The 25,244-nt window shown below is 52.4% G+C and overlaps 1 protein-coding gene across 27 annotated transcripts in view; it reads right to left on the bottom strand.

The window, feature by feature from the left end:
* Nucleotides 1-8,091: 8,091 nt before the first annotated feature.
* The window catches only part of PLEC (plectin), a 142,896-nt gene continuing 125,743 nt past the window's right edge, over nt 8,092-25,244 (bottom strand). For 26 of the 27 annotated variants that reach the window (XM_061607236.1, XM_061607239.1, XM_061607242.1 and 23 more), the window contains 5 exons: nt 25,006-25,104; nt 19,981-23,361; nt 10,589-17,620; nt 9,882-10,022; nt 8,092-9,260 (listed from right to left, as the gene is read on the bottom strand). In XM_061607236.1, coding sequence (XP_061463220.1) covers nt 11,285-17,620; nt 19,981-23,361; nt 25,006-25,104 — 9,816 coding nt within the window. In that variant the 3' untranslated portion in view covers nt 8,092-9,260; nt 9,882-10,022; nt 10,589-11,284. The remainder of the gene's footprint in view (nt 9,261-9,881; nt 10,023-10,588; nt 17,621-19,980; nt 23,362-25,005; nt 25,105-25,244) is intronic. The other variant, XM_061607265.1, reaches the window with a different exon arrangement.

The following is a 25,244-nucleotide window of genomic DNA, read 5'->3' as shown; positions in this document are numbered from 1 at the left end:
CATATCTAAAATTATTTATATTTCTCCCTCCAATTTTCACACCTGCTTCATCTTGGTCCAATCCCACTTTCCATATGACATCTTGTATAGATTAAACAAATAGGATGATAAAATACACCCCTGTCTCACACCCTTTCCGATGGGGAACCAATCGGTTTCTCCATATTTTGTCCTTACAGTAGCCTCTTGTCCAGAGTATAGGTTGTGCATCAGGAAAATCAGATCGCGTGGCACCCCCATATTTTCAGAAAAGCAGGAAAAAACGTTTTCTGACTTGCAAAGAGCTCTACTTACTGCCTTGTCAATCACAACCCTGACTTCACTTATTGGCTATAAACCTGAAAGGGAGGGATTAGAGCAGCTAGCTAGGAGCTCATTTAACTGAAGTTGTGGCAGGGGCTGACATTTTGGTATATATTTCAGGAACCTGACCACCAAGTTATTTATTTATTTTTTAAATGAAAGCTGAGAGTCCGGAGATTAAGGTGACCCAGAGAGCACCCCAAAAATCCAGAGACTCCAGATGAAAACTGGGGACCTGGCAACCCTAATCACAACACCAGGCTACTCTGCAGGTCTGGGCCTGCCGCCTTCTTGCGTTTGTGGACTCATCTACACAATGGTTTACTGTGCATTTAGTGCTACTCATGTCCTTTTAATTTGCATGGTTCACAAGATGTTACCGGCAAACAGAAGCTATCACAGTTTTCTCCCTATAAATCCATATTAACCCAATCCTCTGATAATACGAAAAGGAAAAAACATCTTCACTCCGTATCTCTAGTGCTTGCAGACACTTTGCTCCAATGCTTTTAGGTGGGTGTGTCAATCGTTCCCCTCTCCACACCCACTCCCTCCTCCTCCCTTTATTCATTTCAATTCCTGTTACTTCTGGCTGCTTTCTCCCTCCCCCCTGTTCTGCTAGCATTTTTATGTTTCTGCAAACAGTGCCTTTATTTTCTTTCTCTCCCCTAACTTGTGCACAAAAGCATAACACTAGTCAAACAAAGATTTGTATTACAGCTGCATCCTACCAAGGAAAACACAGATATTCGTACTTTCAGGGTTTTTTTTTAAAGGAACCCACTACAGCATGTTTGGTTGCCAAGCAACCAGAGGGAGTGGAAATGTTAAATTTGAGGGCATGCTCATTAGGAAACTGTGTGATTGATCCTTCCCCTCAGTGTGAATAGAGAACACTGTGTTTGCAGCTGGCATTGAGCCCTTATTGTGGACGGTGCAAATAGAAAACGAAGGTAAAAACAGTGTCTTTAGTGTGAAGTAGTGCTCCTGTGTGGATAAGCCCTGAATTCTACCCAATTCTATTTCACTCCAAACTTACGCCAAAGGCCTGGGAAAATAATTTCTGCAAATTTGCATTATTATTCGAATGCTCAGTTGTACTCCCTGCCCACTCCCTCAACAAATTTGTTGCTTCAGGTGAGCGTACCTTTACTATTTATTTATTAAATTTATATCCTCCCAGGAGCCCAGGGTGACAAACAAAAACACTATAAACACTCTAAAACATCTTTAAAATAAAAACAGCTTTTAAAGAACTTTAGTACACTGAAAGTGGTGAAGAGTCACCTAAAATCTTCAACAAAGCCAGAAAGGCTAACAGGATAACCCTAACCATGTCTACTCAGGAGCTGAATTCAATGGGACTTTCTCCCAAGTAAGTGGGATGAGGTTTGCAGGTTATAATTTGCAGCCTAAACCACTTTATGATGCTCTCAGCAGAAAGTAAGCTAGCCAAATCTCGCTTGACAATTAAATGGATAACTTCGCTACAATGATCGGAAGAACACTATTCAACCAGGCCACTTGTTTAAGTATTGAATGATTCGTTAGTGATTGAAACAAAGGACTGATTGGATTATGTAAATGTGTGATCATTCCTGTTCTTCATTTTAGCAATTATACATAATGGGATATTTTTGTAATTTCCTGATTCCATTTAAGTAAGTTTGCTTACCTAATGAATTGGCATTCATGGCTATCAATGAATGTATCATAATTCTGCATACTAAACTGAACTAATTCTGAATTAATTCTGTTGCTATATTCTGTGTACCTGCTTGTGGGCTTCCCATTGAGGGCACCTGGCTGGCTTCTGTCAGAACAGGATGCCGGACTAGATTGGCCTCCTTGGGCCTGCGCCAGCTGCTGCTGCCGCAGTGCTTTCCTGATGGTCTTTCCTAAATATGTTCGGTGTTCTACGGATAGCAGTTGGGGTGTGTATGCAGAAGGCGAGCCCTAAGCCTGTGTTTTGCCCTGGCCCCCGGTTACCTCTCTGTGGCCCCCTTCCTCCTTTGTTGCTCTACTGCTGCCTGTGCAGCTTTTGTGCCTCAGAGCAAAGGACCCCCAAGGAGGAGTCAGACACTTTGAAGTGGGGTGTGTGATCAGATGTTTCACTCCAGCCCCCCACTGGGCAAAGGCACTGGAGGGAGCGCACTGGCAAAATTGTGGGGAGGTGGCAGGCATGGTGTGCTTCGGTGGTGGTCCCTTTGAGCTGACAGAGCCAGTTCCTGCCACTTCTCTCCTCTCAACGTCTCCCTGTTTTGTAGAGCTGGTTAGACTTCCTCCATGACCACTACTTTTGGCAGGAGGGCCGAAAGCAGCAAGGCAGGGAGTCAGGCCCTGTGAAGGGATCTCCAGCACGGCTGGTTTGAGGGGGAAGTGATGGCAAGCCAAAAAACGACAGGATTGGAAGGAGGGAAAAGGAGCTTCTCTTCAGCTTACTCCACTGGACATAGTTACATCTCAAAAAATGTAACCTTGCTTTCTTGCAATGCCACCCTCCATAGCGATGGGTCATGAGCTGTCGTCCTTGCTGCCACTGTAGGGACTCTGGAGGGGCAGCCCCCCAACAGGGGTCTCTCCAGCCCCTAACGGGTAGCCACCACCCTCCCTGCCCTGTGGGTCACTGGCAGGCATGCTTAAGAGGGTAAAGCATGAGCGAAGCGGGCTAAGGCCTTTCCCTGTCCTCCTCACAATGCATATTTCCGCATGGTGGAGCCAGCCATTAGCAGAGACCGATGAACGATGCAGGGGCTGCCCTTGCGCCACGTGAACCAAGGCAAGCAGTGGCCTCCTGGCCCTGCCTGGGCGACGCAGAGCACTTTTTCATGGATGCCCAGCTTGACGGAATGCCTGAAGAGACACAGGCCTACCTATAGCTGAAAGGGCCAGGGCAGCTCCCTCATTCGCCTAAGCCTGGGCCACTGCAGTAAAACCTCTGAACAACTAACAAAGTGGCCATGGAGGGTGGAAGTCTTGAGGAGATACGGAAGGGGGTGGGGAGGGGAGAAGGCGCCAATGCGGCCTAGCGGGCCTGAGGGCACTCAGCAGCAGCACATCAGGAGCAGGGGGAAATAAGATGGCCGCCGAGGCAGGGTGGGTTTGTGCCAGCCAGAGCACCCACCACAAGGAGGAATGCCAGTTTGGCCTTGGTGGCAGGAACAGTCGCGTCTCCATTAGTGGGAGAGGGAGAAGCAACACAACTTGACCCTGAAGGCTACAAATTGGGGAGGAAACTGTGCCAGTTTGTAGCAGCAGCAGCAGGGCTTGAAAGGAAGGGTTCCCAAGGGCCAGCCTTGGGAAATATGTAGTAAGAAAGACAACACCCTTGAGCATGTGCAGAGTACATTTCCTTCAGTACTTTTATCTACTACTCTTCATCTGAGGATCCCAAGGCAGCAGTGTAATGGGGTGTTAGCCCGCTTTTTCCTCAGAAATCTCCTCCAAGGGACGAGTAGGCCAAAAAATTGTGTCCGGCCCAAAGGTGGCCTGCATGGCTCAGCATGGATTTGAACACAGCTCTGACCCTGCCATAAGCCAGAATCTATTTGAAGGCAGTACATTTCAATTTTACTCAGCCATCGAAAGCCATCCCTCTATCTTGGCCAGTTTTAAAAGGGGATGGTTAGGAAAACTAACAGAGGACGATAAGGCTATCAGTGGCTACTATCACAATAGCTGTGTCCTCTGTCCTGTCAGAGGCAGTCTACTCTCAGCTTGTGAATGCCAGTTGCTGGGAGGAATCCCAAGAGAGGAGAGCGCTGCTGCCTTTGTGCGCAGGTCCTGCTTGTGAGCTTCTTCCCACTGGGCCATCTAGTTGGCCACCGTTAGGACGCTGGACAAGATGGGCCCCTTTGGCCTGATCCAGCTGCTGCGGGGGGGGGGCTCTTCTGATGTCCTTACCTCCTGTATCACACCACTTGCAAACATAAGCGCAGAGTGCTTTTCTTTCATCACTGAGTCAGTACAACCAGCCTCATGTGGGAGACATTGTTAGGCACTGAAAAGCAACTTGGACCTGGGAGGGGGAGTGTCTCCCCTCAAAGGTGTGTAAATCACAGCGACTTCAAAGGAGAGACGCAGCTCAACCCAGAGGGGAAATGGCCCCTTCCAATTCCACAGGGACTGTGGGAGAATGATAGCTTGAGACGGGGAGGAAGACATTGAAACTGGTAATGGTGACCTGACCAAAGGCTCCCTTAACAAGCTTAGTAGTTATGGGCTGGAGAGGACAGGCCCTTTTGTGGCGCATAACTGGCAAAAAAGAATGAATGGGCAGTTCTCCGACTGAGGGATGTAGGAACTGGAGTCCCCCGAGGATCAGTCTGAAGATGATACCAAATTGTTCAACATTGTTAAAAGACAAAGGGATTGTGAGGCGCTCCAAAGGGATGTCTCCCCACTGGAATGGGCAGTAAGATGGCAAATGAAAATCAATGTAGGTGTAAAGTGATGTACATTGGCACACCCCTGCCCCTCAATTTCACCTATATGCTCATGGTCAGTGACTGGCCTTGGTGTCTTGGTGGATAGTTCAATGAAGATCTTGACCCAGTGAGCGGCAGCTGTGGAAAAGGCTAATTTCATGCTAGGGATCATTAGGAAAAGAATTAAAACTGCCACGATTATAATGCCGTTATAGAAATCTAGGGTGTGACTGATTGCATTGGGAATACTGCATACAGTTCTGGCCTCCTCACCTCAAAAAGGATATTGTAGAGTTGGAAAAGGTTCAGAAAAGGGCAACCAAAATGATCAAGGGGTTGGAGCAACTCCCCTATGAGGAAAGACTGCAACATTTGGGGCTTTTTAATTTAGAAAAACAGGCAAATAAGGTAGATCCTCCGTGGCGCAGAGTGGTAAGCTGCAGTAACGCAGCCGAAGCTATGCTCATGGCCGGAGTTTGATTCCAATGGAAGGAGGAAGTCGAATCTCCGGTAAAAGGGGTCGAGGTCCACTCAGCCTTCCATCCATCCGTGGTGGGTAAAATGAGTACCCGGCATACGCCGGGGGGTAAAGAAAGACTGGGGAAGGAACTGGCAATCCCACCCCATATATACGGTCTGCCTAGTAAACGTCGCAAGACGTCACCCTAAGAGTCGGAAACAACTCGCACTATTAGTGCGGGGACACCTTTACCTTTTACTTTTTAAGGGGGGCATGATAGAGGTCTAAGAAATTATGCTGGGTATAGGGAAAGGGCAGTTTTTCTCCCTCTGTCACAATACTAGAAAACAAATGGAGTCAACTAACAAGGGTAAAGGGTGAGAGATTCAGGGCAGACAAAGGAAAGAACTTCTTCACATAGTGCATGACTCTGGAATTCAATCCTACAAGATGTAGAGATGGTTGTCAAGTTGGAACAACTTTCAAAAGGGATTAGACAAATGATGAAGCAGTAGACTGTAAGTGGCTGCTAGCTACAATGGCCATGTCCTCTGGGAATCACAAGTGTGTGTGTGTGGGGGGGTTGTTGCTCTGCTTCTGCTTCTGTTCTCCCCAAAGGCATCTGGTTTGACACCGTGAGAACAGGATGCTGGACTAGATGGGCCTCCTTTGGCCTGAGGAGGCTTTTCTTAAATTCTACCCCCCCAAAATTAGGAGACACTTGATAAAAAATGGGAGGGGGAGGGAGCTCATATGTACACTTGCAGTTGATGTACCTGCCTATTCTGCACCCAGTGGTAGCAGGTTCATCATTGCTCTTTACCTTGGCAGGATGTTGGCACAAATTAGGAATGAGGGTACTCAATATTCAGATCAATGGGGCATGTTTGGTCCATGTAACTTTTCTCCACAGCCTCTGCCAGTAGCAGACCAACAGCGTTTCATTAATTATACAAGAGATGCTGTAAAGGGAATTGCAGAACAATTGATGAGGAGCTGCGTGTAATGCAGTCTCAGATCAATGACACTTCTGTGGTCTTGTCCATGGATAACAACCGCAGCCTGGACTTGGATGGCATCATTGCCGAGGTCAAAGCACAGTATGAAGACATTGCTGCCAAGAGCCGGGCTGAAGCAGAGAGCATGTACCAGATCAAGGTGAGCCACCACCCCCTGCACACATGCACCTGGTTTACTACTGGGTGATGAGGGCTGGGCTGGGTTGGTGAGAGTCGCCACTCATTCTTTCGTTTTACGTTTAAATAGTACATTTTAATGTGTACTATTAATATTTATTGATGTATTTTGCTGCTATTTTGATTATTTTTGTTTGATTCCATTGTATTATTGTATTTATATATTCTCTGATTGTTTTATTATTATGTACACTGCCCAGAGAGCCCTTGGGCTTAGGGCGGTATATAAATTAAATAATTAAATAAATAAATAAATAAAAAATATCTCATGATGCCCCCAATAGAGGCTTTCTGGATGGCAGCATATGAATATATTGTTTCACTTTAGTCTAGTCTTAAATGGTGAATTGAAATTACACTCCCTTTTCAAAAATGGCTGGATTTGCTGCCACCTTCTGACTATAGATGCCCACCTTTCTTTGCTCTATGGTGCCACTGATTCAACCCACCGGTTGAAGACCATTGATTTAAGGCTGAATGGGTTTCTAAAACATTAACATACCACCCTTGAGCATACCACCCAACGCTACAGAGCAGGCACAACTCCAGCAGGCCCAGGTCCAGGGCTCACTGCCAGCCTGAGTGCCCAGGAGCTGGCAGTAGTCGTGCATCTCAAAGATCGGGTCTTCTTGCTAAAACTGAGCTGGCTAGGCTGTGCTTCCGAACAGCAACATTAGTGTAATTTACTCAAGGGAAGGAAAAACTCATTTGCTTTCTCTAGTCTGTGGAAATGGGGTGGTGTGCTGAGCCTGGCTCCTGGCTGGCTGCCACCAGCCTAGGTCCCAGCTCTGGAAAAGCTGGATAGAGCAATCTTTTCTATACCTTGGGATGGAGACAAAAATGGGAACAGACAGGGTATAGGCAGTCCTGCTAGATTCCAGGACTAGCAGCTACAGAAACATTCACAGAATTCTTGTAACCAAGCAAGCAAGCAAATTAATAAATTCCAAGCGCTCAAAATCCCAGAGACTCATCTGCTGATACCAGCTGAAAATACCCAGAGGCTGCTTCCAATCTAATCTCCTGGTCCCAGAATTAAACACATTTGCTTAATAATACCTTTTTCAGAATATCAGTATTTTTAATGCAGAGATGCTTGATAGTTCATGAGCTTATATGGATACTGATGAATGGGTTCTAGCTTTTCAATATTTGGCTAACTACAGGCACTGGAAAGAGGGCATGCTGCGTTGCAACACCCTTGTATGCTGCAGGCACAATGAGGAAGGCCTCCGGCAAACAGACCTTAGCAATGAAGGCCATCGTTCATTTTCTCTAGCTGACACGTATATGCTTTACTCCAAAGCACAGGCTGCAAAGACATGTTGTAACTCATGGAATGCTTCACAGCATCCTCACCTCACCTTCTTCAGCCAATCAAAGGTGCATTCCGACTAGTGATTTCTCCTGTGTGTTTTGAGCTGTTTAATTCTTTTAAAAATGTTTTAAACTGTTTTATTGATAATTTTAATATTTTTGTAAACTGTTTAACAGTGTTTTTTTTTACTATCAAGTGGTATATAAATTTTGTTAAATAAATAAAATAAACAGAATGCTCCTTCTAGAACTGGCGTGAAGACCCCATTCACTCACCCACGTATGCACCCTCAGGTGCCTGGATGCCAGATGAAAGTAAGGGGGTATGGGATGTTGGAGCTCATTGTTCTCAAAGGGTTAATTGTTGTGAACAAACCACACAACGCCATTTCATAGAATCTTCTTTACTGCCCTCCTGGTGGAGAGGGCATGGTTCCATACTGCATGTTTTTACAAACACTTCAAGGTATTTACAAGTTATGGTTTAGTGTTCTGCCTCCCCAAAAAACAAGAGATGAATCTGAACAGTTTAGTCTGAGACAAACTCAGCCAGCCTCTGCTGCTTTGAGCAGAAACAGGCAGAAGGAAGCAGGGGAGCTCAGGGCCCCCCCGAGAGCAGGGGAAGGGCCCCCAGCAGGCTGCGCTGGCTCACACAGAATACGGATACAGGCTTGCTCAAGTTAATACATCATGCAAAAGCAAAAAACAACCAACTGGATAATGAGATAATAATGTAACAACAACAAATGCCAAGGAATGGGATGGCTTGATTCACATGGAGCAAATAAGGATGGGCTGGCGGACTGCCTTCAGATGCCTGGAGTGAGTGAAAAGGTTGCTGCGGGAGTATCTCCTTGGCCTCCACAGGAAAGAGTTGGGAAGGACACACTAGCACATAAGGAGGACCCCACGGATACGGGCCCAGCACTATTCAAAACCCTCAGGACTGATGCCATCTGTGCTCCATGGCTGCCTCCACCATCTTTTATTGCTTTAAATGAGAGAGCAAGGCACCTTCCAGACTCTGGGAATGGCACCGCTGAGAGAGGCAGAGGGAGGTGTGCCCTGGAGCACAGGGGTGGGGGGAGCGGGAGGGTGCCGCTTCTGAGCTGTTGCAGGCAGGCTGGCTTCTTGTAGTGCCAGAGGAGTCTTAAGGCCTGCTTCCCTGCCCACAACATCCAAGCAACTATTCCTACAAGTGTGTGTTATGCTGCCTTTCTCCAGGGCAGTTCTTGTTGTGAATGGGCTGCCGTGAGGCCTCAACCTCCCAGGGACCAGAGGATCAGCTCATCTGTGTTGGGCAGAGGACAATTCCAGCTTCTCCAGGTGGCTGTTGACAGGCTACCTAGAAGGGGTGGGCTGTGGTCGCTCCTGCCTCCCTACCCCTGCATCACTGGCCCCAGACAGCTGGCCACGGCTGCTACTAACTGCTCCACTGTGGTTGCAAAGGAATGGGGGAAGGGTCTGCCTGGCTCCTCAGTGATGTCCCACTTGCCCCAACACTCTGGTACGAGATCCACGGCAACTGGGAAGAGTTGAAATGGACATCCAGCAACACTAAAATAAAGTGAAGAAACAGAACAGGATGGGATGAGACAGAAGAATTCACCCATGAGACGGTGCCATTACATCAAGCCCATGAAGCCACAGCCATCCTCAACCCATCAGGCTCCTCTGATGCTCACCGCCAACCTACCTGCCTCTCCTTCACCTGATGGACCCCCACTCCTGGAACACTGCCTAGCAGGCAGGAAAGGAAAGAGGCCAGAGGCTGGTGGAGCAGCAAAGGCAGCGCAGTCTCTGAGAGCTCTAGAGCCCTGCCGCCTTTCAACCTTGGGTCCCCAGATGTTGTTGGATTACAACTCCCATCGACCCCAGGCAGCTTAGCCAATGGCAAGAGATGATGGGAGTTGTAGTCCTGCAACATCTGGGGACCCAAGGGCTCCTGAGGTTCAAAAGGGAAGAAACACTGACCCACTCGCATGAGGAAAGCAGGTGACTCTTCCCCACAAAGAAGAATATAACCCTGTCCTTACTCTAAGATCGAGGGGGGGGGAGCCCTATTTATTTCCCCCTCTCCCCAGCTCTGTCCCCATTCCATCCAGCACTGTCTGAGCAATCACAAGCAAGCGCAAGCAGCTAACAGCCCTAAGAGTTGCTTTAAAAAACTGGAGTTACCTTCATGAGTGAGGTCTGCTGAGGAGATGTTGCATCGAGGCCTCCTCTCGAACCAGTCCAAGACTTGCTAACTTCAGAAAACCAGCTAAGGAGTTCTTCCAGTGAGAAGGGGGCTTCTTTGGTGGGACTAAGAAAAAATGTCTGAGACAAAGAGCACATGCTGTTATAAAGGAACAAAAACCAGAGGGAAAGAGAAAGCACAAGAAGACTCCAGTTTCAGACCGTGGTTGCCTCTGTAAGACTGCACCAGTCTGCAGTTGGCCCTAGATAAAAGGAACCAAGACTCTGAAATGATGACATCCAATAGAAACATTACAACCTTGATGGTATACCATCAGCATCCCCAGGAGAGAAAGTTCCCCGCCCCACCCCACTCTTGGCTGTGACATCAAGTGAGATAGTCCAGTTATAACCTTTGCCTGCCTGCCAGTGTTTTCACCTTGACAGGCATCTAAAGGGCACTTCCCAAATACACACAATGAGACAGACAGACAAACATGCAGAGGTCACTGCCAGCTAACAGCACCCCACAGCAATGCAAATCTCCCCAGCGTGCTGAGCCAGTAAAGCAGAGCAGAGCACCATCGGAAGCGCCAGTATGAATCTGCAGGTGGGGGATCAAAAGGAGGGGGCGGGAAGAGGAGTTGTGGCATCACAGGCATGGAGAAAGGCAGGCAGGGAGGGAGGCAGCTGCAGCGTGCACTTACGGTCTGATTGCGGAGTCTGCGCAGCTGAGGGGAGGCTGGCCAACAAGCGGTTGTGGAGCAGACAGCAGGTTTCCGTGGTGGTTCTTCTGAGGGCCAGCAAGACGGAATGGTTGCGGCAACGGCGGGGGAAGCTCGCTGCAGCCCAGGGGGGCTATGGGATGCCTCTGGAGTCCATGGGCAGCCTGGGGCTCTTCTCCTCCTCCCTGGAGGCGGCAAGTGCGGCTTGCGGAGGCAGTCGGTCTAGAGGCTTGGCACAAGGGCCGTCTCCTTTGGCAGATGGAGCAGGCGGAGCTCGCTGGAAAAAGTCACTAGCTGGTAAGGAGACGGAGCGACTGGAAGGGGCAAGTTCCGCCCGAGTTGTGGCCCCAGCAGGCCTCTGTGGTTATTCTACTCTGCAGATGGTGCAATCAGAAACAACCTTCTGGGATGGCTAAACTGAGGGGGAACGGGATGACAAAAAGGCTCTCTTCTCTCTCTCAATATACAAATACTGTCAGAGCAATCGTATATATTAATATATTAGTCTAGTCTTTTTGGTTAAACTTTAGGCACTGCTTTGGAAGGAAACTGTTTTAAACATTACAAAATAATACTAATAATAATAATAATGATAGGGTTAGCCAGCAGCTTTACCACATGCAGAGCAGGATAAATGCAAAAGTTATCTCAGGCTTATGGAGGCGGGAGGGAGGCATTTTATGCCACGGACAGCTGTTGCCCATGCAGTCCAAGAAGCCTCCTGCTTTCTTCCCACCCACAGTTCCCACTTGGATGGGTCAAGGTGCAACTGATGCTGGCTGCATCCATGTCATCGCTTGGATCAGATGCATATCTGCGGCCATAATTTGAAGACGTGTAGGAGGAGGAAGAGAAGGACATGGAGAAGCCAGAGCCTGTAGCATCAAAACTCCCTCGCCTTGAGCCTGATCTGGAACCTGTTCGTGAGCCTGATCGAGAGCCAGAGGTGGAGCCGGAGCCACTGACGTTGTAGGGGCTGTAATACCCTTTGCTGGACTGTGAAGAAGCTTCTAAGAGACGCAGGCCAGACCCTTCCTCAGTCATGCTCCTGTCCATGGCATCCTTGTAGGAGATCTTGAGCTTGGTTTTGGGGCAGGTCAAGTACTTGGAATAGGTGTTTACATCCCGCAGCTTCTGGGCTGTACGTGCATCAATTGTGCCCTTCTGCAGTGCATCATCTAGTGGCACCCGGCCAGCCACTTCTGGCTCAATCAGCCCACCAGTCAGATACTGCACTTCCAGGAATCGCTGGCCAGCCTCATAGTACAGCCAGCCCTTCTTTAAGGCTTGGGCAGCAGACATCTTGGTCTTGGTTCTCGGATCCTCAAAGCCATAGAAAGCCTTCTGAGCAAGGTTGATCCTATCCACCATGATTTTATCCACCAGGCTTTTGTTAACGGCATCAGCAACAGAGAATTTCTCCCCAGAGCTTGGGTCAATGATCCCACCAGTGCAGGCCTGGGCCTCCAGCAGCCTCTGGCCAGTAATGTTGTCCACTAGGTTGCGATGCATGGCCTCTGTGATGGATACTTTCTCTAGGGTGTCTGTGTCCAGGATGCCAGCAACTGGACCCGTCTCTTCAGTGGGGTCACTCCAAGATGTCAACTGCGCTCTCACATGGGCTGGGCTTACAGGATAGGAAGAGGAGGAGCCAACAGAGGAAGATCTGGATCGGAATCCACTGATATTGCCAGACAACATGTCTGCAAACTCCGTAATGGACAAGGTGCCTGAGCGATACTGGTCCAGGGCAGACTGGTCTATCAGACCCTTCGCAATTGCATCATCAATATCATACTGCCTCCCTGACCTCCGGTCAATTATCATGGACTTGACTACTCCATCTGAGGAGGATATAGTGATCTCTTCCCATTCACACTCCTGTTCAGAGAGCTCTAAATAGGTCTGGTGGTCAATGAGGCCTTTGCGGTAGGCTTCATATACAGACATCTCCTTCCCAGTCTCTGGATCAACTATCACCACCCTGCGTTTGCGGACAGAAGACTTGGAGGAGGTCTTCCTCTCCCTTTTCTTCTCCTTCAAAGGCAGGAGACAAAGCCCAGTTTCTGGGTCCGTGATGCACCTCTCCATCAGCTGCAGATAGGTCAGGTTCTCCTCAGTATTTGGGTCAAAGAACCCCTTTGTGTCATCACTAGGATCCAGAAGGATCTCATTCATTTCCTCATCAAACAGACCTCTCTTGTATGCCATTTCCACAGGCAGGCGGTGACTCTCCTCTGGATCAATAATGCCTCCTGTGGCAATCTGAGCTTCCAGCAAACGGATCCCATGGTCTTTCAGGATCAGTCCTTTCTTCATGGCTTGGAAGAGTGAGATCATCTTGCCAGAGTAGGGGTCCTTGTAGCCTATCACAGCCCTCTCTGCTGAAATCAGCTTGTCCTTAAACTCAGGACCCACGATGCCCATGCGCACCGCCTCTTCTACAGTCAACTTGAGGCCCTTGATGGGGTCAATGACATACCCAGTAGCTGCCTGGGCTTCTAGCAACTCAAAAGCCGTGCCAGGGCGGATGATGCCTTTCTTCATGGCCTGGTACACAGACAGCCTCTCCTTGGTGGTGTCCACATAAACACCGGCAATGCAGCTGGTGCCCTCCAAGAATTTCTGCAGGTTTTTAGAGACTTCTTCAACAGAAGTTAAGCCATCCTGGAGCCGCTGGGCAGTTGCTTCATCCATGACCTTGGACCGTACCAACTCTTCAACTGTGATTTGCTTCCTCAGGCCCCTGAAGGTCAGCTTCCGAGTGTCAGAGAGGGGCAGCAGGAGGCAACCAGTGTTCTCATCCTTCTTGCATCGCTTGAGGATCTGTGCATAACTGAGCTTCTCATCAGTGGAGGGATCCACATAGCTGCGGACCTCACTGGGCTCAGATAGCCTGTCGTATGTCTCCCTATTGAAGAAGCCACGCTGAAAGGCAACTTCTAAGGGCAGGTGGAAGCCTAGATGTGGGTCTATTATGCCTCCGGTGGCCAACTGGGCATCTAGCAATGTGAGCGCTTCTTCAGAAGGAATGAGATCCTTCTTCATGGCCTGGAAAAGAGAGATTTTCTGCTCGCTGTAAGGGTCACGGTAGCCAGTCACTGCTCTCTCGGCAGACAAAAGCCGGTCATGTATTTCTGGGCCTACCAGCCCTTTCCTGACAGCCTCGTCGACAGTTAACCTTTCATTTTTGATGGGTTCAATAATGAAGCCGGTGGCAGCCTGGGCTTCCAGCAAGGATCGAGCCACCTCTGGGCTGATCAGCCCTTTCTTCAGGGCCTGGTAGATGCTGATCTTCTGTTTGCTGGATGGAATGTAGATGCCAGCAACGCAGCCAGCCCCATAGAGATACTTCCAGATAGTCTCTATCTCTAGGATTTCGCGGATGGTCTTTGAGCCGTGCTTCAGGGCATTGTATATTTCCAGGGAGATGACCCTGGCCTCATAGAGGTCATCAGCAGTGATGCGGCGGCGGACATAGTCATAGGAGGTGAGGTCTTGCTGCCGGATGATCTCTGTTTTTTCTATAATCTCAATGATGATGATGATCATGCGCTCCTTCGTCATCTTGCCTGAGCGGAACTCCTCCATCAGCCTATTGCGCTGCTCCTCGGGGATAAGGTCAGAGTGCATGATCTCCCACAGGGTCATGGAGGAGCCCACCATGTCTCCTGCTGGGATGTCAATCTGGGTCTCCTCAAACATCTTCTTGGTCTCTGCCTCTGTGTACACCTGGGTTGTCTCTACTACTGTGGGTGTCTCAGGCTGCTTCAAGGGCAGGAGATAGAGGCCAGTCTCTGGATCCTCAATACACCTCTCCTTGAGCTGCAGGTAGGTTAGATTCTCCTTGGTGTTGGGGTCAAAGAAGCCCTTGGTGTCATCTGTGGGATCTGAGAGGGTTTGGTTCATCTCTTCATCAAAGCAGCCTCGCTTGTAAGCCACATCCACGGGGATGCGGTGACTATGCACGGGATCGATGATGCCTCCCGTGGCAACCTGCGCCTCCAGCAGGCGGATGGCATCTTTCCTGGCAATAAGGTCCTTCTTCATGGCCTCAAAGAGAGAGATGGTATTCTCAGAGTAAGGGTCTTTGTACCCAGTGACAGCCTTCTCAGCAGACAGCAATTTTTCATGCAGCTCTGGTCCCACAATGCCTGCCTTCACGGCTTCATGGACATATAGCTTCTGGTTCCTGACTGGGTCAACCATGAATCCAGTGGCTGCCTGGGCCTCCAGGAGGATAACGGCTGTGCTGGGCAGGAGGAGGTTCCTCCTCATTGCCTCATAGATGTTCAGCTTCTCCTTGGTTCCTTCCACGTATACCCCAGCAATGCAGTTGCTGCCCTGCAGGTACTTCTTGACGGCACCCACCTCTGAGAGGTCTTTGACAGACTTCTTCCCTTCCTTCAGTTGTTCATACTGGGCCTTGCTAATGATCTTGGACTCCAGTAACTCGCTGGCAGGCACAGGGGCACGCAAGCCACTGAACGTCAGCTCTTCTTGCTTCTTGGCCTCCGTCTCTTCTATGATCGTGATTATTATTTTGATGACCCTCTCGATGGTGACCTTGCCAGATTTGTACTGCCGCATCAGCTCTCTCCTCTGCTCTTCAGTGAAGTATTCCGAATGAATCAGTTCCCAGACTGTTAATGTCTTGCCCTTTAAGCTGCCAGCTGGGACTTCGACTGCTGCCTTGTCAAAGGACTCCTTGGCTTGGCTATCAGAGTAAATCTCCTCCTGCTGAAGCTGGATGGCCTGGTCAGAGAGGGACAGCAAGGAAAGGCCCGTCTGCTTGTCGACGTGGCATTTCCTCTGCAGCTGAGCATAGGTGAGCTTCTCTTGGGCATTTGGGTCATAGTACAGTTTGGCCTCATCAGCTGGCATAGACAAGGCCTTGTTCATTTCTTCGCTCAAGTAGCCCCGCTTACAGGCAATGTCGAGTGGGAGACGATGGCTGTTCACAGGGTCAATTACGCCCCCGGTGGCCAGCTGAGCGTCCAGCAGCCTGACCCCAGTCTCCTTAGGGATGAGGCCTTTCTGCAGTGCTTGGAAGAGGGAGACCACCTGCCCCGTGTAGGGATCCTTGTAGCCAACCACAGCCTTCTCTGCAGACAGCAGCTTCTCATGCAGTTCAGGCCCGACAATTCCAGCTCTGACAGCTTCATCCACAGGGAGCTTTTCATTCCTCACTGGGTCAATGATGTATCCAGTCCCAGCCTGGGCCTCCAGCAGCACCAGCGCTATCTCCGGCTTCAGGAGGTTTTTCTTCAAGGCATCATTGATCAACAACTTCTGCCCAGTCGACTCCACCAAGATGCCTGCAACGGCGCTAGTGCCTTTCAGGTACTTCTTCACAGACTCATCGCTAGCGACATCCTTCACGGACTTCTTTCCTTGGTGCAGCTGGTTGTAAAGATCCTTGTCAATGACTTTGCTCTCCAGCAGCTCAGCAGCTGGAACAGGGGCCCGCAGCCCATCGAAGCAGAGCTGGCTCTTTTTCTCACTCTCTTCCACAACAGTGATGATGACCTTGATGATTTTCTCTACAGTGATCTTCCCAGTCTTATACTGGCACAGAAGGTCTCGCCGCTGCTCCTCAGTGAAATACTCAGAGTTGATGATTTCCCAGATGGTCACTGTCTTCCCCTTAAATTTGCCAAAGGGAGCGGACACCGTGGCTTTCTTGAATACATCCTTAGCCTCTTGATCTGTGTAGACCAGCTCTCTTCCTCTGGCTGCTTTGTCTGTCAGTGGCAGGAAGGACAGGCCCGTCTCGGGGTCGGTCACACATCTCTCCATAAGCTGCAGGTAAGTCAGGTTCTCCTGGGTGTTGGGGTCAAAGAAGCCCTTGGTGTCATCAGTGGGGTCAGAGAGGATCTGCTGCATCTCTTCATCAAAGTAGCCCCGTTTGTAGGCCACTTCCACAGGCAGGCGGTGGCTATTAACAGGGTCAATGACGCCCCCTGTAGCAATCTGAGCCTCCAGGAGCCGAACGCCATGGTCCTTAACAATGAGATCTTTTGTCATGGCTTGGAAGAGGGAGATCTTTTCCCCAGTGTAGGGGTCTTTATAACCAGTCACCGCCCTCTCCGCAGACAGCAATTTACTATGCAATTCAGGCCCAATCACTCCTTCTTTCACTGCCTCATCGACAGACATTCTCTTGCTCCTCACAGGGTCTATGATGAAGCCAGAGGCAGCCTGCGCCTCCAGCAGGACCAGTGCTGTGCCTGGGCTTAGCCGCTGTTGCTTCATGGCCTTATAGATGCTTATCTTCTCATTGGTTGGCTTAACCAGGAGGCCAGCAATGCCGCTTGTGCCTTGCAGATACCGCCTGATGTCTTCCCTCTGGGAGAGCTCCTGCACGGACACCTTTCCTTTCGTCAGATTCTCCAGACTCTCTCGGCTCAGGATCCCAGCCTCAACCAACTTCTTGGCAGGTACTTTCTGCCGGATGCCATCAAACGCCAACTCCAGCTCCCCGTTTTGAGAGATGCCATCGATCGCATCTTCGCCATTGGGCAGCGCTGCCGTATGAGGCACCTGCGCAGATGGGATCGCAGCCTCCTCCGGCAGATCGTCGGTTTGGATCATGATCTCCCGGGTCTGGGCCAGGGCAGCCCGCTGCTCCTCTTGCAGTCGCTCGAGGGTGTCCCTGAGCTTCTGGTTCTCCTCTGCAAGGAGCTTCTCCTGCTGCCGCCGCCGCTGCTCCAGTTGCTGGAGCTCCTCCTGCTTCCGGCGGACATTCTCCTCCGCTTCCGCCTGCTTCCTCTGGGCCTCCTCCAGGATGGCTTTCAGCTGCTGCTTCTCCTGCTCCACCTGCCTCTGCTGACGGTCCTGCTCTGCCTTCAGACCCTGTGCTCTGTTGACCTCGTCCTGGAAGAGCCTTTCCAGCTTGGCCTTCTCCTCCTCCACGAACCTCTCCTTCTGCAAGAGGGCGTCCTTCTCAGACAGGAACGTCTGCTGGAGCATCTGCGTCTCCTGGCGTAGCTGCTCCTTCTGGGCACTCTGCATCTGGGGGGCAGAGCAAAAGGATGATCACTTGTGTTTGATACACACAGTGCGTGTGTGTGTGTTGTGGGGTGAGGAACAGTTACGGTGCTACAGGTAGGTCCCGCAGGTTACATTGAAAGCCAGCACTTAGAGAGTGTGTGTGTTAAAGATCAACCTGAGAGATAAACAGGAGGAGGTGTTAGGGAGTTACTACAAATTACACATGAGTAAACAAGCGGCTGGGGGACAGGGGGACAGAGGCACTTGCGTCTGGATCAATAAAAAGTCATCACATCCTTTTACTGAAAAGTGGTGCCAGGGTGCTGGAGCCAAGGATAAAGTGAGCCTAGTCCAGGGGGAGCCCTCCTGCAGTTGTGGGACTCCCAGCAGTCCCACCATATATGACGGTCAGGAATTATGGAAGCTGTAGTCCATCAATCTCTGGAGAGCTAAATGTTGGCTAAATCCAATCTAAACAAATCTCCGGGACAGAAGGAGTTGCACAAAGACAGCCTCCCTTTTCCCAGGCCTTCTGCTAATCCGTTAATGAGCCTGGGGTCTAGTGCTGTGAGGAAGAAACCCTTGCACACACACCCTTCGCAATATATAGAATCTGCCCAACTTCTGTCTCTCCCCCCAGCGCCACCACCTAACTCCTAGATGGCCTCAACCTCCAAAAGTGCCAGAGTGAGGTGGTAGAACGGACAGTGCCGTTTCAGACTGCACGTGGGGAATCACATTTTTTGAATTCTCCTTTATGTATATAAAATAATAGAAAACTAGCAGAAGAACTTTTCTCTTTGCAGCGCTAGTTTTATTGTTATTTTATGTGCAGTGACTGTTTACAAAGAGATCATTAAAAATGTGATCTCCCACCTGCATTCTGAGGTGGTACAGTCCATTCTGTCACTGCAGGACTCTACCACCACATCTGCTGCTGCTGCTGGGTAGACTCAACCTCCCTGCCACCTTTCGTCAGAAGGAAGAAGCTCCAGCTGCTGTCTGCTCTCGCTCTTGGCTTGTCACCTGAACCTGGGGCTGAGGGTTGTGCCCTGGGCAGGAGGCCGAGTTGGATTTAGATCCCTGCCCTCAAGGCAAAACTGGGGCATTCCAAGGCTTTGGAAAAGGGAGGCCTTGGCAGTTGCTTGCAGCCGACACAACCAGGTGCCCTTAAGACAAACCGGTCATTTACTGCAGCAGAGGTAGCACTGTGGTTCCTTTCAGGGGTAGCTGGACTCGAACTCCCATCAGCCCCAGCCAAAATTATCAGTAGTCACGGATGATGGGAGTTAGGAGTCCAGCAACATTTGGAGGGCCACATGTTATCTATCTCTGTATTACAAGCTTCTGTGAACAAGAAGTGACTTCCTCAGATACATCTTGATTCTACAAAGCTATTTATCCAATTAATAACCCAAGGTAGATCCCAGGATCTTAGCAAAGCACCAGAGCTGCTCCCCTGGGCTAGCAGCCTCTCTACTGTGCTCACAATGACTTGCCTTTCACAGGAACACCTCTCGTTTTTTCAAAAGGGACACTTGGGTGTGAAGCAGCAATAGTTGCCAGGCAGCGGATCCTGTAGCTTCCAACGCTACCTGCCTTCTGCCCTCTCTCTGTTTCTGGAGTTCTCTTCCCCTGTCGCCTCTCTCTTCCTATCCCTCACCAACTCCCTCTGTTATTATTGGCTGGAATCTCCATCAGGCCAAAGGCCCATCTGGTTCAGCTCTCTGAGAGAACAGAGTGCTGGGGCTGTTCTTACGTCCATACATTCCCCTTCTGCCAAGGTTCAGTGGTGTGGAGGAGCTGCTTTGGCTAGCAGATTCAAGAGGGAGGCTCCACCTCTGCCTGGGAAGGTGTGGCTGTCTGTGTCTTTGCCACGCCAACTATTTGTTTCAGGGGCAAGCATGTCTGAAGGGCAGCAGGGTCACCTGCAGATTCATGCAACGCTTTCCATACACATCAGCAGCAGAACTGGGACTTCTTTGTTCAAACTACAGTCCCCCAACTATGAGTGAATACAGACAGCCATTTCGCAAGTCATAACTTACCACGACCTACATATCCCAACCATTGGTAAGCAGGCTGCGAGGATTGCCCTCCCAAGTGGCAAGGAAAAACTTGCCGCCCTTCTGCTCCTGATCAGAAATCCAGGGGAGTAGGAAGATTCTCCCAGCCAACCAGCTCATCAAGGGGGTGTAACATGGACACCGTGGTAAATCAGAACCTGGAAATGGCATTTGCCCTGTTACATCATCTGCCCCACTTTCCCCTCCTGGGTTGTGGGCCGGTGGCTTCCTGCGTGGATGGAGCTGACGTGCATTCCTCACGTGGGCCCTGGAAGACCCCGGGTGAGTGAGAAGCACACTTAGAAGGGGGGGTACCTCTTCTGCTTTCTGCTGCAGCAGTCCTGCCTCCCGCTTCAGCTTCTCCTTCTCCTGCTCCAGCTCAGCGATGGCTCTCCTCAGCTTCTCTGCATCCTGGTCGCTCTGCTGCCTCTGGATCTCCAGCGTCTGGACCAGCGTCATCTTCTCCTGGGTGGCCAGCTCCATCTGGTGCACCTTTCTGCTGATCTCCTCTGCCTGCTTCTTGAACCGCTTGGCTTCGTCTTCGGCCTTCGCCTGAGCCAGGCTCAGCTCGATCACTTGTACCTTGAGGCGCTCAGCATCCACAGTGATCTCCAGCTGCCGCTTGCGCTCTGCCTCCAGGGTTTTTTGGAAGCCCTCGGCCTCCTCTGCGAGTTGCATCTGCATCTGGTCCTTGTCCTCCTGAAGCTTCTTGGCCTGCTCCTGAGCCAGCTCCTTCTGCTTCTGCAGCAGCTCCGCCTCCGCCTTCAGGCGCGTGGCTTCCTGCACGGCTTGCATCTTCTCCTTCAAGATCTTCTCTGCCAGCGCCCGCTGCTGAGCCAGGTCTTCCTCTGCCAGTTTCCGCATGCGCGCCGCCTCCTGTGCCTCCACGCTCAGCCGAGCGGCCTCCTCCGCCACCTGCTTCATCTTCTCCGCCTCTTCTGCCAGGAACTTCTGCGTGTTGTCCTTGTCCTTCAGGATGAGCATCTTGTTCTCCTCCTCAATGCGCAGCTTCAGCTTGATCAGCTCCTCCATCTGGATCTTCACTTTGAACAGCTCCGCCTCGGCCTGAGTCTTCTGCTTCATGGCTTCGGTCACCTCGTCCTTCAGCCGCTGCTGCTCCTCGTCCAAGATGCTCTTCTGGTGGTCCGTCTCCTCCAGCTGCAGCTTGACCTTGGTCAGCTCCTGCTCCACCTGGGCCTTTTGCCACAGAGTCTGCTCAGCAAACTTCTTGTGCTTCTCCATCTCGGTGTCGGCCAGCTGCTTCTGCCTGAGGGCCACCTGTTCGGCCTGGGCCCTCTTGGCCGCCTCCAGCTCAGCCTCTTTCCGGAGCTCCTCCGCATCCTCCTGCGCCTTGGCTTTGGCGTGGGCCTCCTCCTCGGCCCGCTGCTTCATGTGCTCTGCTTCTTCCACCAGCTGCCGGGACAAGGAGGCCTCCTGCTCTGCCTTGACCCGCGCCCGCTCTGCTTCCTCGGCGGCCTTCTTGGCCTTCAGGGCCTCCTCCTTCAACCTGTCCAGGATGCTCTGCTCCTGCTGCCTGGTCTGCAGCAGCTCCTGCTCCTTCTGCTGCACCGTGGCCAAGTGGGCCTTCTCTTCCGCCGCAATCCTCTTCTGGGCGGCCTCCTGGGCCAGCTGGATCTGCCGCTCTGACTCGTTCTCGGCCAGCTCCTTCTGCCTCTTGGCCTCCTCCACCTTGGCTTTCAAGCGCTCCACCTCCTCCAGGGCCGCTTTGCGCTGGCGGGCCGCTTCCTGCTCCGCCACCAGGATCTTCCTGACCTTTGTTTCGGCCTCCCTGCGGCGGTTCTCCTCCTCCAAGGCCAGCTGCCGCAGCCTCTCGGCCTCCTGCTCAGCCTGCTCCTTGCTTTGTTGGATCTCCTCAGCGCTCTGCTTGATCTTACTCAGCTCCAGCTCCAGCTCCGTCCTCCCGACAGAAGCTTTCTCAAAGTTGATCTTGAGGATGCGGATCTCTTCTTCAACGACACGCCGCTGCTTCAGGGTCTCGTCCACGATGCCCTTTTGCCGCTCCAGCTCGCCCTCAGAGGACTTCTTCAGCTGGGCAATCTTCTCCTCGATGTCCTGCTTGTGCTGAGCGGCCTGCTCCTCCAGCAGCCTCCGCTGGTAGGCTGCATCCTCCGCCAGCCGCCGCAGCCGCTCGTTCTCTGCCTCCTTCTCCTTCAGGACAATCTCGGCTTCGGCCTTCAGCCGCGAGGCTTCATTGATGGCTGCTAGCTTCTCCTTGAGGATCCTCTCGGCCTCTGCCCGCTGCCGGCCAGCCTCTTCCTCGGCCAGCTGCCGCTGGCGCTTGGTCTCCTCCGAGAGGGCCCGCAGCCGAGCCGCCTCTTCGGCCAGCTCCCGCAGCTTCTGGGCTTCGGCCTCCAGCCTCTGCTTGGACTTCTCACTGGTGGAGCGGTACTCCTCCTCAGTCTTGGCCTTGCTCTGCAGGAGCAGCTCCATCTCCGCCCGCAGCTTGGCCAGCTCCTCCTCCAGCTCCTTCTGCTTCTGGGTAGCCGTGCTCACAGCGTTCTTCAGGCGGTAGAGCTCCCCCTCCAGCAGCTGGCGGTGCTGCTCCCCATTCTCCACCTCGGCCTTCAGGTGGATCAGCTGTTGCTCGGCCAGGAACCTCTGCTGAGCGGTGCCCTCGGCCAGCTTCCGCTGCTTCTCCAGCTCCTCCTCCGCCAGCTCCTTCTGGCGCAGGGCAGCCTCCTCGGCCTTGGCCCGCTTCCTGGCCTCCCGCTCAGCATCCTCCTTCTGCTTCTCAGCTTCCTCCTGCGCCAGGGTCTTCTGGTGGGCCACCTCCTCAGCCTGCAGCCGCAGCCGCAGGGCCTCGTTGGCCTTCTGGCGCCACTTCTCCACCTCCTCCGCTGCCTCCTCCCTGGACTGCTCGGCCTCCAGCTGCTGCTTTTTCAGCCTCTCGGCCTCCTCCTGCAAGTGGGTGACGGTGATGTGCTCCTGCTGCAGGGTCATCTCCAGATGGGCCGTCTTCTCGGCAAAAGAGAGGCGCCGGCTCTGCAGGTCCGCCTGGGCGCTCTTCTGGGCCACCTCCTGGGCAACCTGGACCTGCCGCTCCTTCTCCAGCTCAGCCTGCTTCATCCTGCGCTCGGCTTCCTCCGCCTGCATGCGCAGCTGCTGCAGGTCTTCCAGGGCCGCCTGCTTCTCCCGGGCAGCTTGCTGTTCAGCCTGCACTTTGCGCTTCAGCTCCTCCTCTGCCTCCCTCTTCTTCTGCGTCTCGTCCTTGACCTGTTTGCGCAGGCGCTCGGCCTCCTCCTGGGCGAGCTTCTTCTGGCGCTCGGCCTCCTCGGCCCGGGCCCGGAGAGCCTGCAGCTCGCCCTCGGCGCTTGCCTTCTGCTTCTCTGTGGCGGCCAGCTGCAGGCGGACCACGTGGATCTCCTCCTCCACTTTCCTGCGGCTGATTTCGGCCTCCTCGATCAGCTTCAGCTTGGACTGGATCTGCATGTCCGAGCTGAGCTTCATTTGGGTCAGCTCCTGCTGGATGTTCTGCTTCTGCTGCACGGCGTCCACAGCCGCCAGCTGCCGCTTGCTGACCTCCTCCTGCATGCGCTCCTGCAGCTCCTGCGCCTCCTTCTCGGCCTGGGCCTTGGCCTTGGCGTGGGCCTCAGCCAACTGCTTCTGCTTCTCCAGCTGGGCCTCCACCTCAGCCAAGCGCTTCCGCTCCTCCTCCTTCAGTTTCTCTGCAGCTTTCTGTGGGGAAGGGGCAAAGGAAAGGAAAGAGGGGGAGAGAGAGAGAAAGATCACAAGGGAAAGACTGGAGTGAGCAGGTGGGGCGGGTAGAGGGGTGGGGGGTGCGGGGGGTGGCTCTTCCCAAGAGGCTTTGGGAAGATGCGTGGCACTCGTGTCTCTCACTTAGTACAACAAGTGAGGAAAGGAAGCAGGAAGACCCACAAACCAAGAATGGAGGATGGATTGAGACAGATGCGGATGGATGGATGGATAGACGGACGCAAGACGACGACAAGTATAACTGAAGGCGACACAATGGCTACAGGATGAGAGCAGCCGGCACGCCTCCACCATGCTCGATGCAGTGAGCAGCAAACTCCCACCAGATGGAGACCCAAACCGTGGCAGCAGGAAAGACCCCTTCTTCCCAGAAAAGCAAGAGAAGGAACCAGCCCAATGGGAGAGGCAAAGGGAGGGGAGGGAAAGTGGCAAAGGGAGGGGAGGGAAAGTGGCAAAGGGAGGAAAGGACCGCACGGCTGCGGAGGCAAGGGAGGACAGGGAGAATGCAGCCAGCCCTGTCCCGGGCCACCCCCTGCAGGCTCCCAACTGCTGCTGTTTTTGCAGTCAAAGCTGAGCCAAACCACATGACTGCTCCGGAAAGCCAAATGCAGTCCCAGGCCTGCCCTCCTAGGAGGACTGCAGGGGGAGGCAGGCGGTTAGAGAGAGCACCTTTGTGAAGAAGATCCAAGGGACTACCTCTCTCTCTCTCTCTCACACACACACACACACACACACACACACACACCCTGTAGGAGCATGCAAAGAGCACAGCACACGTACAGAAGCCATGAAGCTCAGCCCTGGAAAGCACCCAGGGGCTGGCAACACCAGGCTGGAGGACACAGGAGTTGGCAGAAATGCCGGCTCTTTCTGACAGGGCAGTGCTGAGGTTGGTGACGCGCCCCCTCCTTTCTCCTGGCTGCCTCCAGGCGGTGAGCACTACTAGGACCCCCTCCCACCGAACTGCTCCTCAGTTGCACCTGATTTCTGCCCTCCCCTCTCAACCCATAGGGATCCTCGAGGAGGGGGTGCAGGAGGGAGGGAGGGGAGAAGCGGGGGTGCAGGGACACAGGCTATGTGAGGGGAGAGCATGCACACAGTGGAGTACCTGGTGCAGAAACGCCTGAATCCTCCTGGTTTTAACCCTCCACTGCATCCCCACCAACACCAACATTCCCCAAGACAAAGCATGGGCAAAGCAGCTTGACTTCCAAAAGGGCAGAAACCAAGAGTTAGAAAGGTTACCAGAGCAGAGCATATCGCGAGAGATGAGAAGAGGAGAACCCAAGGGGCCCCAGAAGGAGCACCAGGCCGAAGCAGAGGCAGCTGCACTACGTGTATCTGGGAAGTGCCGCTCCCTGCCAGGCAAAGCCAAGGCCTTGCTGGCACGTGCTTCTGGCGGCAGTGCCCACCACCAGCTTGGAGGCCCACAATATGGGGCATTTGCGGGTTAGGGGCGCTTCACAGGCCAGCAGCATTAGTGATGCAGAAGAGGCAGTCAGATGAGGGCGGTGCTCTGGTCCGTTACGGGCCAAGGAGCGGGGAGAAGGATGCAGCCAAGTCATGCTGCCCCCCAGGCCCTCCTCCGATGGGCCACCATCTTACCTCCTCTTCCTCCAACCGTCGAAGTGTCTCAGTAATGAACTTGATGTACTGACTGGTCAGCGTGGTCAGCTCACTGTACCGAGTCCGCAAGTCCACGTACTGCAAGACCAAAGCAGCAACTTCACGACTCCTGTCTTTCAGCCGGGGGGGGGGGATGGGAGAGACAGGATGGCCCCACAGCACAGCTCTCAAGACTGCTAGGCAGAGGCAAGCTCCTGTGAGCTGGGGCCCAGCCTCCC

This window comes from Rhineura floridana, chromosome 1, assembly GCF_030035675.1.
Source record: "Rhineura floridana isolate rRhiFlo1 chromosome 1, rRhiFlo1.hap2, whole genome shotgun sequence".
NCBI classification, from domain to species: domain Eukaryota; kingdom Metazoa; phylum Chordata; class Lepidosauria; order Squamata; family Rhineuridae; genus Rhineura; species Rhineura floridana.
This window is presented reverse-complemented; position numbering and strand designations above follow the sequence as displayed.